A 17,106-nucleotide genomic window follows, 5' to 3' on the forward strand; every position below is an offset into this window, starting at 1 on the left:
TGCTCGGTAGCAACCGCCCAGCGAGTGGATTCTGCCCCTGACCTTTCCCACCAAGTGAGAAGGATGCGGCCCTGCCTGCCCTCCATTGGTTTTCTGCGGCTCAGGCTCTGGAAGTCCTGCTCCTCCATTTCTCTGTTCTGTTTTTTGTCTGAAGGGTGCCCACTAGCCAACCGTTACAGGTGGGTCTACATTTTGTGAAACTTAGCTACTTTGTCTATTTTTTTTTTTATAAACTTTTTTTTTTAATTAATTTATTTTTGGCTGTGTTGGGTCTTCGTTTCTGTGCAAGGGCTTTCTCTAGTTGCGGCAAGTGGGAGACACTCTTCATTGCGGTGCGCGGGCCTCTCACTATCGCGGCCTCTCTTGTTGCGGAGCACAGGCTCCAGACGCGCAGGCTCAGTAGGTGTGGCTCACGGGCCTAGTTGCTCCGCGGCATGTGGGATCTTCCCAGACCAGGGCTCGAACCCGTGTCCCCTGCAGTAGCAGACAGATTCTCAACCACTGCGCCACCAGGGAAGCCCCTACTTTGTCTATTTTAAGAAACCATCTGGGACTGGTCTTTGGGGAGGGCAGCTGGGACCTCTGAAAGCAGGAGTTGTCTTCGCAGGACAAGTTGCTAAGACCAGCAGACCCCCCCGAAAATCCCCACCCCTCCCTTTCCTGGATTCTGCTTAAAGTCTGAAGATGCAGGCAATTTCCCCCTTCACAACAGAACGGAAAGGAGTGACAGCCAGAGTGTCAATGAACACTGCATCCCTTTCTAAGCCAGGAGCCCTCCCCAGGATGGTGCCCCGCAGAGTGACCTCACAGAACTCAAGTCATCGTAGCTTTATGGTATCAAATTCCTTACGCTTATAGTGACAACAGTGTGAGGAGGGAGTATTTGTCCCACGTTCGTCACTCTTCCTTCATCTTCCTCCCTAGACTCATCCTGAACCCTTTGTCTTGGTGCTGAGATAGGGCCTCACTGCCTCAGTGGAGTCTCTCTTTATGTCCCTTCGTGGTGTGTTTGGGGAGAGAGCTAGGAATGGTCCAGAAAGGGCTGAGAGGGGAGGCCCTGAGATGAGAAGCTCCTTCCTCCACAGCCCTCTCCCGTGAGCCACTGCTGTCCTCCAGGCAGACATTTGGCTCCTCCACTTCCCGTGATCCAAGTGGGTGGGGAGATCAGGATTTAGGGCTGCTTCTTAGGCCCAAATGACCTGGTTTTGGACGTGGATGAAGCAGAAGGAAAAGCAAGGGCTGGGAGTCAGGTGGAGATGATTTTTTCCCCCTGGGGGCTCCAGGTCCGCTTTGTTCGTATTTTGTTTTGCTTTCATTTGTTTTCACAATCCGGGACGGAGAACTCTGGAGGCTGGGAGAGGTGGACCCCAACTGCAGAGAAGCACAGGCCAAGACCCACAGTCCACAGCCCAGGCTGGTGGCTGACAGGGGAGAGGGTTCTGATTCTCCTCTTGGCAGTCTCGGGATCAGCTCACGAGGCGTCTGTAGGAGAAGTTGAAGGAGGATGGATTTATCCCCCAGCTCCTTAGCTCTCCTGCCAGACCCCAGGCGCCTTCTTGGAACCCACCCCACGGCCAAGAACCCCTGCAGTCAAGATCGCCACATCAGCCAGCCAGCCAGACACTTACCGCCGGCCTTGGGCGCAGGACAGCTGAGCTGACTTCTCTGGGACGAGATCCGAGAGGTGGGGGGCCAGGGAGGCAGCCCCCTTCCCAGCCACTGGGTGTGGTTTTTCTCCATGTCCTCCAACCACTCTGACCTCCACTCCCACGGGGGCAGGGAGAGGGCGGAGTTCAGGAAGAGGTCATCCCGGGGGGAGGGAGGTGACAAAGCATCTGTCAGGGAGGGTAGAGGTATCTGCGGAGGGTTGTCCTTCACCCTTATGGACCAGTTTAGGGCAGAGAGCTTGGGGCTGCTTAAGGCATACACCCAACCCTAGACATAACCCAGCCCCACTCGGTCGATCACCCCCAGTGGCCACATCCACAGGAGCCTCCGCCCCAGGGAAAGGAAGATGTCCGTTGGTTTCTTCAGAGAGAACAGCTTGAACTCTTTCCTCCTAGCCCAGCCCTGGCCTTCTGTCCTAGGTAATCCTTGCTATCCTATTCGCCACAAGGCTGACTGCTTTTTTTGCGGGGCAAAAGGTAGAGTTAGGGCTCGTAAGATGGGTCTAGGGGATCTAATAGAGTGTCTGAGGAAGGGCACACCAAAGGGCCATGGGGAGCCCTGACTACCTTCTGTTGACTTGGGGATGATGGTCCCACCTGCTAGACACGTGAAACAGGCAGCCCAGTGACTTCCCATCCTGCCACACACAGGACAGGAAGAAGGCCTTGAAAGCACAGGGGGACGTATGAGAGAAAACAGAACTTCCCACAGTGGGGACGGATCCGAGTCACTGGGCTGGGGAGCAACCTTTCCTGGAGACCCACATCTGGTAAGAGGGTCCTGGAGGTAGCAGAATGGACTGCACAATTGGCTGCCTCTGTGATTTTAACTTGAACAATTTATCCTTGTTCTGGTAGGTGACCTTGAGCAAGCTAATAAAGCCGTTGGACTTACAGTTTCTTCATTTGGAAAAGAATAACAAAGAATATTCTTCAGAGAGTTGCTGTTAATGCTGAGTGTATGTGAAGCACTTATCATAGTGCCTGGGACATAGTCATCCGTCAATAAAAAACTAGCTGTTTTAGGGATGACGACGATGAATCCGATGCTTAGGGTGCTTTGCCTCTTGCTTGGGGAGAAGCTGTGTCCACTCCAGGGGGTGGGGGTGAGGAGTAAGCCCGCGATCTCACGTACCTGTGAAGACGCAGTCTGCCTCCCTGGGCTCCAGACCAAAGCCAAAGCTGTCCGCAGCCACGGCCAGGGCCCGGGCGAAGTGGGCATCGGCAAGGAAGGAGCCGTCGGAGGAGCTGACCAGGCTGGCTCTGGCGCTGGGGGCGTTGTCCTCAGAGGCTGAGCCCCAGCCGTTGGCCAAGGAGCCCTCGCTGGGCGTGGGTGTGGGGCAGGGCCTAGGTGGGCACAGCAAGCCCCTCACCTCGGACCCCACCCCTCCTCCAGGCCTGCCCATGTCCGCTAGCTCCGAGGCCGTCGGGACGCTGATGTAGCCATAGGTGACGGGGGGTGAAGGAGTCCTTGGCATTGGAGAGACACTGTTCCTAGGAAGAGGCGAAACGGGGGATGGGACGCGGTCGGGGTGGGGGGGCGGGGCGTGGAGTTGCAGAAACAGCCCCGTTGAGGAGGGTGGAGGCAGCAGACGTAGGCACGCTCCTGCCTCGCGCTCACATCTGTATCCTTTGGTTGCCCCTCTGGCCACTCACCTGGGGGTCTCCTCACCCTCACTGAGCTCCAGGCACAGCGCCACCTCCTCAGGGGTCAGCACACTGTCCTGGTCATCCCCCAGGGACGACAGTGACGAGCTGGACAGGCGACTGGATGCTGGGCTGGGGCCAGAGAGGGAAGAGGCCTGGGGACTGGAGGGGATAAAGGCGGGGACGGGGGCTGCTGGCAGTGGGGGGCAGGAGGGGGCTTGGGGCTCCACCGAGTGCCTGATTGGGGTAAGACGGCAGGATGGTTAGTGCCGTCCTCCTGGCCCCGCCACCCCTCCCCCAGCCCCGTCCACGCTCAGCAGACACCCCACACCCCCAGTGCCCAGCCCTGCTTCCTGAGCCCGTGCCCTCTTACTGGGTCTGTTGACTCTGAGTGGGGGGTCCCCGAGGAGAGAGGGGTGCTGCGGGGAGAGGGCGAGTCACCAGCTCACTGCAGGAGCCGAGGAGCTGTGGTCCCAGGGCCCGCCAGGCAACCAGGGCCCAGGGCACAGCTCCTGGGGAACGACAGGCTGGGCGTGAAAGAGCAGAACCCCCATCAGCCCCGGGCCCCAGTTTGCCTGTCTACCCAGCCCCTCAGAGTCCTGTCTGCACCCAGCCAGCCTCCTCAGGGACAGGAGAAGCCCCACACCCTGCCTCACCCCCTCACCTGCCTCGCAGCACCCTCCTCTCACCTGGGCTTTGGGAAAGGTTCTTGGAGCCTCGGTTGCCCAGCTCACAGGCCCAGAGCTCCACGGGGTGGCTGGCCCGGAGCAGCGGGGAGCTGTTGGCCTGGTGCAGCTCTGCAAAGCAAAGAGTTGGTGGCTGGAGGCCAAGCCTGGGTGTGCCTTGCAGACCTCAACCACAGGCTCTATCTTCAGCTTGGTCATCCAGTTAAGCTTTAGGGTTCTTGAACCCAGAGGGAAGAAGGAAGAACCTCCCTCCATCCAGGCTGCTGTGATATAATGGAAGGAGCACTAAGCTTGGAGTCAAAACACCTGCACTCAGCCTGGCTCAGCCACGTATTAGCTGTGTGACCTCAGGTAAATCCATTAACCTTCCTGAGCCTGTTTCGTTTGTAAACAACCACTGCAAAGCATGGTTTGGCCAGTTAACTAAAAACAGATTGGAAAGTTTTTGGCACCTAATAGATATATTTATTTCTCTTTACTGTACACATTCCAATTTCCTGATCTCTATACCCTCACATTGCTACCTACTGTCATGAATTTTGGCTCCGTGAAGGCAAATACTCCTTCTTTTCTTGGAGAGAATCTGTTAATTTCCACTTCTCATATTGCAAATATCTCACATGGCTCTGCATAGTCTTGCCCTGATAAACCCAAGTGTCTCTCACTTGGAGAGATGGGTTGGGCTGTTAAGTTGAGCTGAATGAGGAAGACAAAACCAGGGAGCTCCAGACCATGTCAGGTGTGAAGGGAGAGAGTCAGCTGATGGGAAGAGGAACTTTAAAACAGGAAAATGTGTTGGTCTCACCCAGGGAGGCAATGCCCTGCCCGTGGATATTCAGTACATGTTGAATGAATGAGTGAATGGATGGATGATATCAGAGATGCAGGTTTAAACACAAGGTGAGAAGAATCATGTACAAGGTGGCAGCTGTCATCAGGCCCATGTGGCCACTTAGGAGACAGGGCTCTGAGTGAAGTGCGACAATACAGAAGACCCGGCTGTGTGCAATGACTTGGTCAGGCCAAAACCAAAATGGATCTCAGCTTAAACCAGAGAGGAGCAGAATAATAAAGGGAAAAGGATTTTCCCAAGACCAGGAACAGGAGAACATCGAGCAAAGGAGAAAAGAAACAGCCTTCAGGTCAGTGTCACATGATCAGAAGCCCAGTTAGGAAAGGGGACCAGAGACCAGGCAGGACTCTCAAGACAGAGCTGTCTAGTTAGTCCGATTTCAAAGATCTGGGGCAGGTTCAAAGCAGGGACAAGGCATTCATCAAGAATCCATCTGGACCCTAGGAATCCATGTACAGTAGCCAGACCTTCTGAGCCACTGGGATGAAAAGCCACACAATGGCTAGACTTCCTCCATCAAAGTTTCCTTTTGTACTTTGGCTGGTTTGGTTTTTACTCATTTCCTTTAATTGTCATATGACCCAGGGAGTCCCGGAGGCCAAATTTGGGTGCTCCAACCCTGCTCTCATCACCTTTGTCTTGTCTTGTGCCTGGCTTCTTGACTAAGCTCAGAAATGGGGGCACCTGTTGTTTATGTTGGTTTGAGTGGAAAGGGAAGGAAAAGGCCATACTCATCCCTGCTCCTATTATTTCCTCTAAAGGATTCTGGTAACAAAATAACCCTCCTTCCACCTTGGTTGGAATTACTTGAATTTAGTTTCAATATTACTTGAATTAAACTATACAGTAAACATGTTATCAGGGTTAGGTGGAATCTTGTTGGGCACACCTGAATTGCGATAAATATTTGTTTGAATTAATTATTTAATGAGGCTATTCAATGTACTGATGATATGTATCAGCAAAGTGAACTGAGAATAAGATATAATGGATTAGACACGGGAGACAGCAGTTGTGAGATTATTAGTCACAGAGGAAAAAACCCAACTAAGGTCAGATAATAAGAAAAAGGGGACTTCCCTGGTGGCACAGTGGTTGAGAATCCACCTGCCAATGCAGGGGACACGGGTTCGATCCCTGGTCTGGGAAGATCCCACATGTCGCAGAGCAACTAAGCCTGTGCGCCGCAACTACTGAGCCTGCGCTCTAGAGCCCATGAGTCACAACTACTGAGCCTGCGTGCCACAACTACTGAAGCCCATGAGCCTAGAGCCTGTGCTCCGTGACAAGAGAAGCCATCGCAATGAGAAGCCTGCACACCGCAATGAAGAGTAACCCCTGCTTGCTGCAACTAGAGAAAGCCCGGGCGCAGCAGCGAAGACCCAACGCAGCCACAAACAAATAAATAAATAAATAGATTTATTAAAAAAGAAAAGAAAAGAAAAGAAAAAAGAATAAGCAAGTCAAGGGGGTAGAGGACACTGAGAGAGCCTGCCAGTTTTAGAAGGCAAGGAATCAGCAGTCTTTCGGACTAGCTGACAGCAGTAGAGGAGCTCCATGCCTCTGAGATCTTGCTGCCGCTGCAAAGAGCCAGAGGTAGGCCAAGTGTCCACCAGCCCAGGGGAGTCGCTGTTCTCAGCCCATCCTGGGCAGTGGTGGGGTGGGGCCGGGTGAGGAGAAAAGGGGTGCAGTGAGGACCTGAATCTCTGAGTGAGGTTAGGAAGCTTCATCTCAGAATTGGAACCTTCTTAAGAACTGAGTGTAGAAAATGGCTCACCTTTTGCGGGGTAGTATTAATGTTCTCAGACAGGGTATACATTATATTCAAATTAGTGTGGTTATCCATGGAAAAGCTAGTTGTTAACTGAGACTTCTGCAACCTCTTTTTAGCTGGTATTTCATTATCACAGATGATTTCTTTTTTTTTTTTTTTTTTTTTAAAGATTTATTTTTTTTTTTATTGATTAATTGATTGATTGATTGATTGCTATGTTGGGTCTTCGTTTCTGTGCTAGGGCTTTCTCTAGTTGTGGCAAGTGGGGGCCACTCTTCATCGCGGTGCGGGGACCGCTCTTCATCGCGGTGCGCGGGCCTTTCACTATCGCGGCCCCTCCCGTTGCGGGGCACAGGCTCCAGACGCGCAGGCTCAGTAATTGTGGCTCACGGGCCCAGCCGCTCTGCGGCATGTGGGATCTTCCCAGACCAGGGCTCGAACCCGTGTCCCCTGCATTATTGGCAGGCAGATTCTCAACCACTGCGCCACCAGGGAAGCCCCACAGATGATTTCTAATGCAATAGCTCTGAGGCACAGCTGGAAAGGATGCCAGCTTGGCTAATATTTAGAGTCATAAAATTCTGGATATTGGACAAGCTCTTAATTACTCTGAATCCATCTTTGTCTTAATAAAAGTTGGATTATATCCACTTAACAAAACTGGCTGTTGAACATTTGTAAATCTTACTAATCAGTACAGGAGGCTCAGGAAGACAGCAGAGAGAGTGCAGACAATGTTCAGAAACAGGAGAAAAGAGTCAGCGAGCGAATAGAATTTCCCAAGGGTGCTCCCAGAGAGATTCAGAGTAGCCTTTGGAAGCAGACCATTCTGGCTTCAAATTTGAGATCTGCAGCTTATGGACATGGAGTTTTGAACAAGTTACCCAATTCTGATCCTCTTTCCTAATCTTGTAAAATTAGAGAAATAGCACCTAGCCAATATGTTGTGAGGATTAAATGAAATAACAAATATAAGTAAAGCACCTCACATAGAGTAGTTGCTAAAGAAACAGAGACTATAATTATTTCTCTCTAGAAAGTCAAAGCAGGTAGCCGGAAGTCAGGAGAAAAGTCTGGACAGAAAGGAAATACTCATTCTCTGGGAAGCCAGTTGGAGGTGGGTACCTGGGCAGACCCATATATCGTGCACGTACGTAGTACGTATGGACACAGTGCGTAGTAGAGAGGTCATGAGTGCCTGAGGCTTCAGGCTAGCACTGGTGACACCCCTCCAGTTTCTAGAATTATCTGTGCGCTGGTCAGGCACTTTCATGAGACTTTGAGCTCGTAGAGAGCAAGGATTATATCTGGTGTCTCTGTGTCCCCCGTCTGGCATACAGTGGTGCTTATTAAATGTTTGCTGAGTTGAGCTGGCTGCAGAAACAAGGCTCACTGCTGGTGTGGCAAAACCCAAGCAAGAGCACGGTGTAAAGAAAAGCTAAGGCCAGCACACTCCGGGCTGGGTGCGTGGCGATAGGCGTCCATCAGGACAGGCTGTGAGTGGGGTGCGGCCCACACCCGGCGTCGAGGCCACCCCACGCTCTCTCCTGTCCCCCCTACCACCCGATTCAGACCGTGTCCATCCTCCCATCCTTACCCTGCTTTTTTTTGGCCTTCCAAGCCTCTGCAGGGGCCAGAGACAAGCGCGGAGAAGAGAGGCCCCTGCGGCCGCAGAGGCTGTCCGAACTGGGCCAGGGACTGGAGGCCCTGGCCAGCTGGGGTGTGAGCCGCCTGGCAGCTGGGGCCTGGGGACTTGGCCGGGCTGGGGGGCTGGAAGGCAGCTCATTGATGAGGGAGCCATAAAAAGTGCTGGTGTCGGGAAGCAGGGGCACACCGGGGCTTCGGGGATCCCAGGAGATCACTGCAATAAAAACGACAGGAGGAATTATGGTGAGCGCATCCCACCCATGCCCCCCTTCTCCAGCCCTGGGACCCGCTGCTTCACTGCCAGGCCCACCCCACCCCCTCGGGACATGCTCACAGGAGCGACGACCGTCTAGTGGGTCCCGGGGGTCCACTCCCAGTCGGCTGCTGAGACTGCTGCTGCTGCTGAGGTCCCGAGAGCCAGAGGTGGAGCGCCAAGTGTCTGCCAGCCACGGGGAGTCACTGTGATCCATCCTGGGCAATGGAGGGTGGGGTGGAGGGAGAACAAGATTGGCCAAGACCTCCAGCTCAGCGGGTAGCAGAAGGGGTGGGGTGTTATTCCCACTACTTTTCAGCCCCTCACAGTCTCCTACAGATCTCTGATCTGCTGTCCCAAACTCAGCGCCGCTTTCTTATCCTGGGATCAGGGGAAGTCCAAGATGCCCAGAGCTAGGAGGTATCAAAGAGAGATAGCTATGGGCTGAGACAAAAAGAACACAGACCTGGAGCCAGATCTGCTGCAGCCTAGCTGTGCAACCCTGGGCCACTCAGTCTATTAGCCTCTCTAAGCCCCAGTTTCTCCATCTGTAAAATGGCAACACTAAGGCCTTCCTTACAAGGCTGATGCTGAAAGTTGGGACGAAGAAATGTGAGATCACTCAGCCAGCAGATCAGGAGTTTGCTACCTGAATGTTGGCTTCTCTACGTCTAGCCTGGTTCCCTTGAATGGGACACTATGTGGCAGGGGTCAGACCAAAGCACTTTTCTGCCTAAAACCTTCAGTGGCTCCCCATTTACCAAGATAGAGCCCACCTGCCTAGCATGGCTAACAGGGCCCTCGTTGGTCTGGCTTCCAGCTCCTCAGTCTTATCCTTTGCTCTGACCCATCCCACACAGTATGCCCCAGCCAGACCAAAAGGCTTGTCTTTCCCTATGAACGCAACAGGCTATTTCTTGCTGTTCCCTTTGCCCTTCCCCTTCTAACTGTCAGGGTAAATGTGAAATCTTCTTCCTCCCATAGTTCCCCCCACCCCCAGGCCCTTCCTTGTACTTGTACATCTTTCTGCACTCCCAACTCTGGATTGCATTTATGCTTGCGTGGCTGTCTCTGCTAGACGGAAGCTGTTCTAAAGGAATGAATGAACAAAGTGATCAGAGTGGAATCTCTCTCAGGGAGAAGGGATGAAGTCCCAGGGGAGACAGAGAAAGTTCGGGGCAGAGCAGACTAAGCCCAGGAGGTAGCTGGAAGGGAAAGACCAATGAGCACAGAACAACGCAGGAACACAGCACCAGCCAGCACAGAACCTTGCTCTGGGCCGAGAAACTGACAGCAAAATGGTAGAGCTGGATGTGTCTCACACACAGTAGGTGCTTGATAAATTCCTGTTGAAAGGTGCAGACCTGGAATGTGAAATCTCCCAGAGGAGATCTAATGAGATAAAGAACAGGAGAAGGTGGGCAGAGATGAAATGGTTATTTAGTGTAAAATTCAGCCAGTAGGAGAAAAAAGGATGTTTTCTTTTTTAGTATCGTGTCTCATAATGGGAGACTTGCTCTGTCAGCCAAACGCGCTTGGAGCAGATGTACCTGCAGGCGGGCTCCGCTGCTGAGAACAAGAAGTAAGAATCCATCACGCAAGGGCAGAGCGCCCTCTGCTGGAACTGCGGGTGGATTATTGCGAAGGAAAGATGCCTCCGTGGGCAGGTGATTTCCTGTACCCAAAGGGACTACTAGGTAGATGCTGAGTGTACAGAGCAAATTAGAAATCAGACTGGTCCTCCTGTGCTAGTTACTCTCCACCTAGCAGAACGAGTCAGCAGGAGAGTGCAGCAAGTATTCATGAGAGCTTGGTAACAAGAGCACTGGATTAGGAATTCAGAAGGCAGCTACTAGCTGTGTAGCCTTGGGCAGTCACTTGAGTCATGAGTCTTCAGTTTACTCACCTTGTCAAGTGGTGTGATAGGAACATTAATGAAAGAGAAATTAATTCTCACTTGAAGTCCAAGGGAAATTCAGGTACTAGGATGCCAAATTGCCTGGCAGTAGGGGAGACTAGTACTCTGGCCAGTTCTCCTTCCCAGCTCCACTGTCCCTCGGCCCCTCTGCCCCTCCCTCGCCTCAGGCCCTTTTGTCTCTCACCTGTGTTTTAGGATGGCGTCCTCACTGGTATGTCTGTAGAGACCTGGGAGAGGGCAGGAGGAAGGGTCAGCCCAGAGTCTCCAGCACCTGGCTAGCGGTCTAAACCCCTGTAGCGTTCTGGCTGGACCCAGGGAAGACCTGATCACCTGGGATCCCACTTCACCTTCTCACCTGGGCCCAGGTGCACCCCAGCTCGGCGCCGGCGGTGGACGCACACGGCGGTGCCCAGCAGCAGCAGCCAGAGCACAACACCCCCGCTGGCAATGACCTCTGGCCGCCTCAAGGCCGCCCTCAGCTGCTCCAGGGTCCACGGGCCGTGCGCACTGGGTTCCTGAGCAGCTTGCTCCACGGCCTGCTCTGTATGGGAACTTGAGCTCAGTGGGGAGGGGGCGGCCGAGGCAGTGAGGGTGGGGCAGACGAGGGGGAGGAGCCGGAAGCGTGAGCGGGGAGAGAGGAAGGCGGAGATGGGCCTGAATGGATCTGGGTGGGGCCGGGGGGCACTGTCCTCACCTAAAAGGAGGCAGACAGGGCTGCTGGGCTGCCCAGCCCCAGCGCCAGTGACTGCGGCCACTTGTACGCAGTAGGAACCTGGCATGCGGGTGGCGATCTCCAGCCGGGTCTGCTCGCCCGCCACCGTCCAGTTGGCGGGGGGCAACGAGGTGTTGCCCAGGCTCCAGACCTGAGACGCAAACAGAGGGGAGCTCGCCCCCTGGCACCATCCCAGCAGCTCAGCCCTTCCTCTTGCGGATCAGACTCCGGGCGTGTGGCCGCCCCGTCCTGCCGTTCACCTGGGGACGCCCCTCGCATGCACCCACACGTCCTATTTCCTCCTCCCCCCACAGCGTGGGAGAGACTTCTCTCTAGACCGACAGACGAGGGACAAAAGTAATCTGCCGAAATAGGCTTTAGACCCGTGGTTCACAAACGTCAGCGTGCTTCAGGATCACTTGGAGGATTTGATAAAATCCGGATTGCCGGGTCCATCCCCAACTTTCTGATTCACAAAGCCTGGCAAAGGACCTAAGGATCTACATTCTAACAAGTTCTCAGGTGATGCTGATGTTGGCTGGTCCAGGAACCGCCCTCTGACACCACTGCCTTAGAAGCTGGGAGTCAGACAGGCCTGGTTTGACTCCTGTTCTGTTTCCCGCACCTGTGACCTTAGCCTCACTTTCCATGTCTGTAAATTGGGGACAGTGACCCAGGGTGGGCTATGAGATGAAATGAGATTGTGTAAGTAAGTGCTCGGCAGCGTCTGGCAGACAGTAGGGTCCTTGCCCAACAACAGTAAGTTTCCCTTGCTTCTCTGCCCAAGTACCATTTCTTAGTGCCCAGAGCAAGTGTCTTACAGGACGCCAGGGAAGAGGGATCTCCTGGCACCACTAGGAGGGGGTGTGTCAGTTTGTGGAGGGTACCTGGTAGCCACGGATGATGCCATTGTGCTTTTCAGCAGGTGGTGGGACCCAGCTCACGAGGACACTGCCGTTGCCAGGTAAAAGGGTCACCTCCTGCGGAGGGGCACTGGGCACTGGGGAGGGGGGAGGGAGAGAGGCTGTAAGGGATGCTGAGGGAGAAGGCTCTAGGGAAAAGAGCTGGAATGGGACACAGGGTCAGAGCCATACTGATGAGACTAAGAGCCTTTCTCAGCTCTGCTTGCTGAGACAGGGCAGGAGGGAGCCCAGGGGTGGGACCCACCATCCCCCCGGCTAGAGTGGGACAAAAAAGGGCTGGGGGTATATTGTTGGGTTTTGGGGGGCATCTGTCCCTGACCTTGTTCAGGCAGCCTCAGGAGCAGCACGTTGCTGTCGGGGCCTTGAGCCCGCCCGGAGGATGGTCTCACTTTGAACTCGTAGTCTTGGCCCCAGTGGAGACCCTCAAGCTCTGCGCTCTGCCAGCCAGCCAGCAGGGCCTCTGCCCACGGGGCTCCCTGGCCTCCGGGGGCAGCCTGGGTCCTGAACAGGGCCGTGTAGGACTGAGCAGGTGCAGCAGGGCCGCTCACCTGGGAAAGAGTCCAGAGGGAGAGGAGGGCTCAGGGCTCTCGTGACCAGCCCTTTCTGGAGCTGTGACAGGCTCCAGCCCAGGTCCTGGGCCTCACCTTCCAGCTGAGCCACACAGCAGGACCAGGCTGGGTGCCCTTCGCAGGGTCTGGGTTCAGCAGGGTCACGTTTTCCAGCTGAATGCGCACAGCCAGAAGCTCCAGGGGCTCCTTGTATTCCTGGGGCTCTGTGGGGAGCACAGGGCTGGGGTGGGGCCCATAGGCCAGAACGGAGGAATTGAGGAGTGGGACATCCCTCGGCCACAGAGGGGCCAGAACTTGCAGCTCGCCCAGGTTGAGAGCACTCCGATTTCTATTCTAGGACGGGGGAACCACCCCTAAGTGGGGTCCCCGCCGCTCTGACCCTGATCCCGGGTTCCGTTCCCACATCCCCTAACCCCAGCCAAAAGCAGACCACACCACCCTAACTGGAGCCCCCGACCTTGGCCCTGACCGCCCTCCCCTTACCTTGGACAGACACCCTGGCTGCCCGGCTCTCCCGTCGTCCTGCACTGTTGGTGGCCACGCACATATAGGTCCCTGCGTCACTCTTCTCTGCTCTTGCCATCAGCAGGGAACCTCTGGACACCTGTCAGGACCAGGTGCGTTGTGAAGTCTCCCCTGCGGGGAGGCCTCTGAGTGGGGAGGGAAGTCTAAGGCCTCACTGCCTCCCCTTCCTCAAATTCTGCAGGGGACATTGGGCCACGGGGCGGGTCAGTCCCTCCGGTGTGTACAGTTGTGGCCAGGACAGGGTGAGGCGAAGGGTGTTACACTCACCGAGTGCCGCCCTGGCTGCAGGGCCAGGGGTTTCCCATCCTTCCACCATGAGACTGTGGGCTCTGGGTGGCCCCAGGGCGGCCCACACTGCAGAATCACCTGCTCGCCCACCGTGGCCACCGCGTCCCGAGGCTGGACCTGGAAATCTTCCCGAAGGACTGTGGGGAGGAGGGAGGGTCGCAGAGAGCGGGACCCGGTCCCCACATCCAGGTCCCGCACTGGCGTCTCCCAGCGTTCTGCATTACCTACCTTTCCGCGCTGCCTTGAGCTCACTCTTCAGAGCCCCACCTCCCAGGTCTCCCATCTAGGGCCACCCCCAGCCCAGGTCTCCACTCCCAAGTCTCCCCGCCCGGGCCTCACCAGCCACAGACAGCCGAGCGCCCCGGCTGACTGCCGTGCCCAGCCGGTTGCTGGCCTCACACGTGTAGACACCCAGGTCTGTGGACAGGGCCTGGTCAGCGTGGGCACGTCCCCGGGGAGGGGGCCGCAGCAGCAGGAGGGTTCCGTCAGGTAGGAGGTGGTGAATGTCTGGGGGCACCATGCTCAGGGGATGCCCATTCAGCAGCCAGCGGATGGTGGGAGGCGGCTGGCCTGAGGCCTGGCAGCTCATCTTGGCCGGGCCAGGGCCCTGGAGCAGCTGGTCCTCGGGGTGGATGAGGATCTGGGGTGGGGAGTCCTGAGCCATGCCTCCTGGGAGAGAAAAGGAGGTGGAGCCCCGTCTGACTACAAATAGGGCCCCCAAATCCCTGCACGCCTCATCTTCCTCCTCTTGCCTGAAGATCAGTTCCCCAATAACACGCTAGCTGGGAGGGGAGAAGGCCAGCATGCGCGCGGGGCACCCAGGTGAGGGCCAGTGGAGCTCTCAGTCTGTCTGCCTCACACTCAACATCACCATCATCATCATCACCACCGTCGTCTCTGGTACCCCCCACTGCAAAAGGGAAGCAGAGGAGCAAGGGGGTCTCCTCCCTGCCTCGGCCAGGCCTCGGACCAACGGAGTGGAGCGTGGGCTACGAGTGGGGAGGGCCACACTCACCTGTGACGAGCAGAAGCAGGAGAGGCAGGGGCTGACGGGCCCCGAGGAGGCAAACTCCTCCAGAGCCCATGGCTGCCCTCGGGCCTCTGTCCTCGTCCGTAGCACTTTGTCCCACTGCTCTGAGCTCACAGCGGAGGGAAGGAGGGGCGGGCGCGGTGGTGGTGGTGGTTGTTTGTGACCGAGACTCTGCCCCAGGAGGGAAGCGGCTTTGAGGAAACCGATGCTTCCTGCCTGGCCCTCAGTGCCTTGGAGAACTGGGAGGAGACCAGAGGAGAGAAAGTCTCTGACCTTGATCCTTTAGTCATAACCTCTGACTCCAAGCCCCGCCCTAGGGTTTATCTTGTGATCTAGTCTAGGATTTCTTAGAGGTAATCCGCAGCCTAACCATAACTCCAACCACTGTTTTGATCCTTTACCCCAAGCCTCTATGGAACCCTTGAATCCCAATCCCAATCCCTTGGCTTCCAAGCGACCCCCTGCTAGAGTGGCGTGAAAACCCAGAGGTGGAATGTCAGGGCACAGCATTCTGAAGCTGAGGGTAGAGGAAAGCAGGCCCCGGAAGCCGAGTGCGGGGAGCAAGAGTGTCTTGTCATGCCCTGGCCCGTTTCCCGGGGAGAGGTCAGGGTGTTAGGTCAGAAGACAGAGAAGATCACAGGCTCTTGGACAGTCTGGGAGACGCCCACTCTGTGCGCCTAGTCAGCCCAGAGACAGATGAGATAAGCTTCTGGGAGACCTCGGGCAAGTGACTTAACCCCTGAAAGTCAGTTTCCTTATTTGTAAAGTGAGAATAATAATAATAATAATAATAATAATAATAATAATAATAGTTCCTACCTTGAGAGCTGCAGTAAGAGTGAGAAGAGATAAAGCATAAAATCACCTAGCACAGTGCCTAATGCATTGTAAGTGATCAGTAAAGCTTAGCCAATATTGTGATACATTTATTTTTATGCACATCCCATCATTGAAACTATTTGAGCATCCTTGGCAGGGATATTTCTCAGGCCCTGGAAAGGTGGTTGGAGTACATGACCTTTAAGAGTTTTTCCAGCCCTGAAACCTCATGTCTAGAGCGGACAGGACTGTAGCTTGTGAGCCTGCTATGTCAGTGCTCACCCCGCGGCTCCCCACTCCCTGCCTACAGAGATGCTGCTCTCCCCTCTCAGAGCCCAGCTCCTGTTTACAGGTCTCTTCCTTCCAAATCTGGAATCTCAGACATTTCCTGGAACTGTTCCCGGAAGGCCAAGGCCAGGCTCTGGAGACTCAGCGGAAGAATGTCCAGCCTTTGTTCCCCATTGTTCCCGGCCAGCTCCTTTGTGGGGCCCCTAACCCAGCCGACTGCCTCCCTTCCTCCCCCTTCTCAGCCTGGCCTCGGTGCCAGCTGCAGCCACGGCCCTCACAGCCTATCAAGAGGAAGGCCTCCTTCACTCCTTCTTCTCTTTCCCCTCAAATGCAGACCAAGACTGATTAAGACAATTAGAGCAAGAGAACACTGTGGTCTCTCCAAACTGGGCATTTCCAAGGGGTAAAAAATAGAGTTAAAGTAACAGAGTGACAGAGCTGGAAGAATAGGAATTGGGGTCAGAGAATAGAGCTTGGTGTTTCAGAAGTGGAGGAACTAAGAGCAGTGACAAACTCCATGGCGCGTGCCTGGGCGTGTGTGTGCCAGGCATAGCGGAGTAGAATTTATGGGGTCAGGGATCTGTGGGGACAGAGTGATGAAGGAGGTATTCACATGGACACTGAAGTCAGCCAAGGATGAACAAGAAAGGATGTGGTGGGACAGATGGATTTACTGCACATCTGGCCAATTTGGGATTTCCCAGGTCCGGAGCCCCCCAGGCCTGTCTGACCCAGTGACTACCTGCTCCCCAGGAACGTTGCCGTTAGCAGTCCTCTTTAGTCCTTCTGCTTATACATTGGACTTGGGGAGACTAAACAAGTTCTCTGCTAATTATTTGATGGCAGCTTGATTTGAATCAAATCTCTATAATCCAGAAAGATGGTATAAATTTCCCTTGGGGGGTAAGAGGGCAAGTCTCAAAGGAATTCAGATTCATGACTAGCGCTGTCCTCCGCTGAGTAGGAACGGGCAGGTGACTCAGCAAGGAGAGGCGCCAGTGCTGTAGTGCAGGAATGGAGCCTGGAGGCTGCAGCAGCTGGGGAGGGGCCCTTGCCCCACAGTTACGTGACTCACCCCTGGACATGCCGTTGGCACAGCCTCTTTCCATTCCCAGACTCTGGACACCCAAGTGCTGAGAACTGATGGGGATTGGAAGGCCCCATCATTCTGAGCTCTTCCTTAGGACGTTAAGACTCTTTCTCCTCACTCAGTCCAAGCATCCAGGGCGCTCAGGGATCTGTGGAGTGATGGCTGAGGGGACTTCCCAACAGTGAGGTATGTCTGGATGGCTCTCAGAGACCACAGTGATCATTTCCAGCAACCTGTCCCATCAGCATCCTGACTGTCTCATTTCCACACACTAAGGAAGAGCCGACTGCATGAGTCATGGGGATGACGTTAGTCAATGGGACTCGCCTCCAACTATTTCAAGGAAGCTCTGCTCTGGGACCCTGGGGATGCTCCAGCCAGTGACCAGTTTAAATACTATCCTCCTTCACCCCCTAG

At 55.0% G+C, this 17,106-nt stretch overlaps 1 protein-coding gene across 4 annotated transcripts; it reads right to left on the reverse strand.

Moving 5' to 3' along the window:
* Positions 1-813: 813 nt before the first annotated feature.
* On the reverse strand, positions 814-16,883 carry ROBO4 (roundabout guidance receptor 4). 4 transcript variants are annotated; one of them, XM_057552404.1, is made up of 19 exons: positions 16,675-16,883; positions 14,478-14,731; positions 13,802-14,131; positions 13,442-13,599; positions 13,133-13,253; positions 12,725-12,852; positions 12,400-12,628; positions 12,045-12,157; positions 11,140-11,308; positions 10,801-10,986; positions 10,630-10,672; positions 8,609-8,745; positions 8,225-8,488; positions 4,004-4,111; positions 3,688-3,733; positions 3,324-3,551; positions 2,803-3,161; positions 1,629-1,835; positions 814-1,482 (listed from the first exon to the last, which is right to left on the reverse strand). In XM_057552404.1, the coding sequence occupies exons 2-19, from the start codon at positions 14,545-14,547 to the stop codon at positions 1,472-1,474; spliced, it is 2,907 nt and encodes a 968-aa protein (XP_057408387.1). In that variant the 5' UTR covers positions 14,548-14,731; positions 16,675-16,883; the 3' UTR covers positions 814-1,471. The 4 variants fall into 4 exon arrangements, with proteins under 4 accessions (XP_057408387.1, XP_057408386.1, XP_057408384.1 ...); XM_057552403.1 differs by having other exon boundaries at positions 3,688-3,826; XM_057552401.1 differs by having other exon boundaries at positions 3,688-3,841.
* Between the last annotated feature and the right edge of the window lie 223 nt (positions 16,884-17,106).

This window comes from Balaenoptera acutorostrata, chromosome 9 (assembly GCF_949987535.1).
Source record: "Balaenoptera acutorostrata chromosome 9, mBalAcu1.1, whole genome shotgun sequence".
Taxonomy (NCBI): Eukaryota; Metazoa; Chordata; class Mammalia; order Artiodactyla; family Balaenopteridae; genus Balaenoptera; species Balaenoptera acutorostrata.

Excerpts from the sequence above, each read along its gene's own strand:
- ROBO4 (XM_057552401.1), bottom strand. The coding sequence starts at position 14,547 with ATGGGCTCTGGAGGAGTTTGCCTCCTCGGGGCCCGTCAGCCCCTGCCT. Across the intron at positions 13,254-13,441 it reads TGCAGCCAGGGCGGCACTCG|GTGTCCAGAGGTTCCCTGCT; the intron begins GTGAGTGTAACA and ends TGGTCCTGACAG. Across the intron at positions 3,552-3,687 it reads ACTCAGAGTCAACAGACCCA|GCACTCGGTGGAGCCCCAAG; the intron begins GTAAGAGGGCAC and ends TACCCCAATCAG.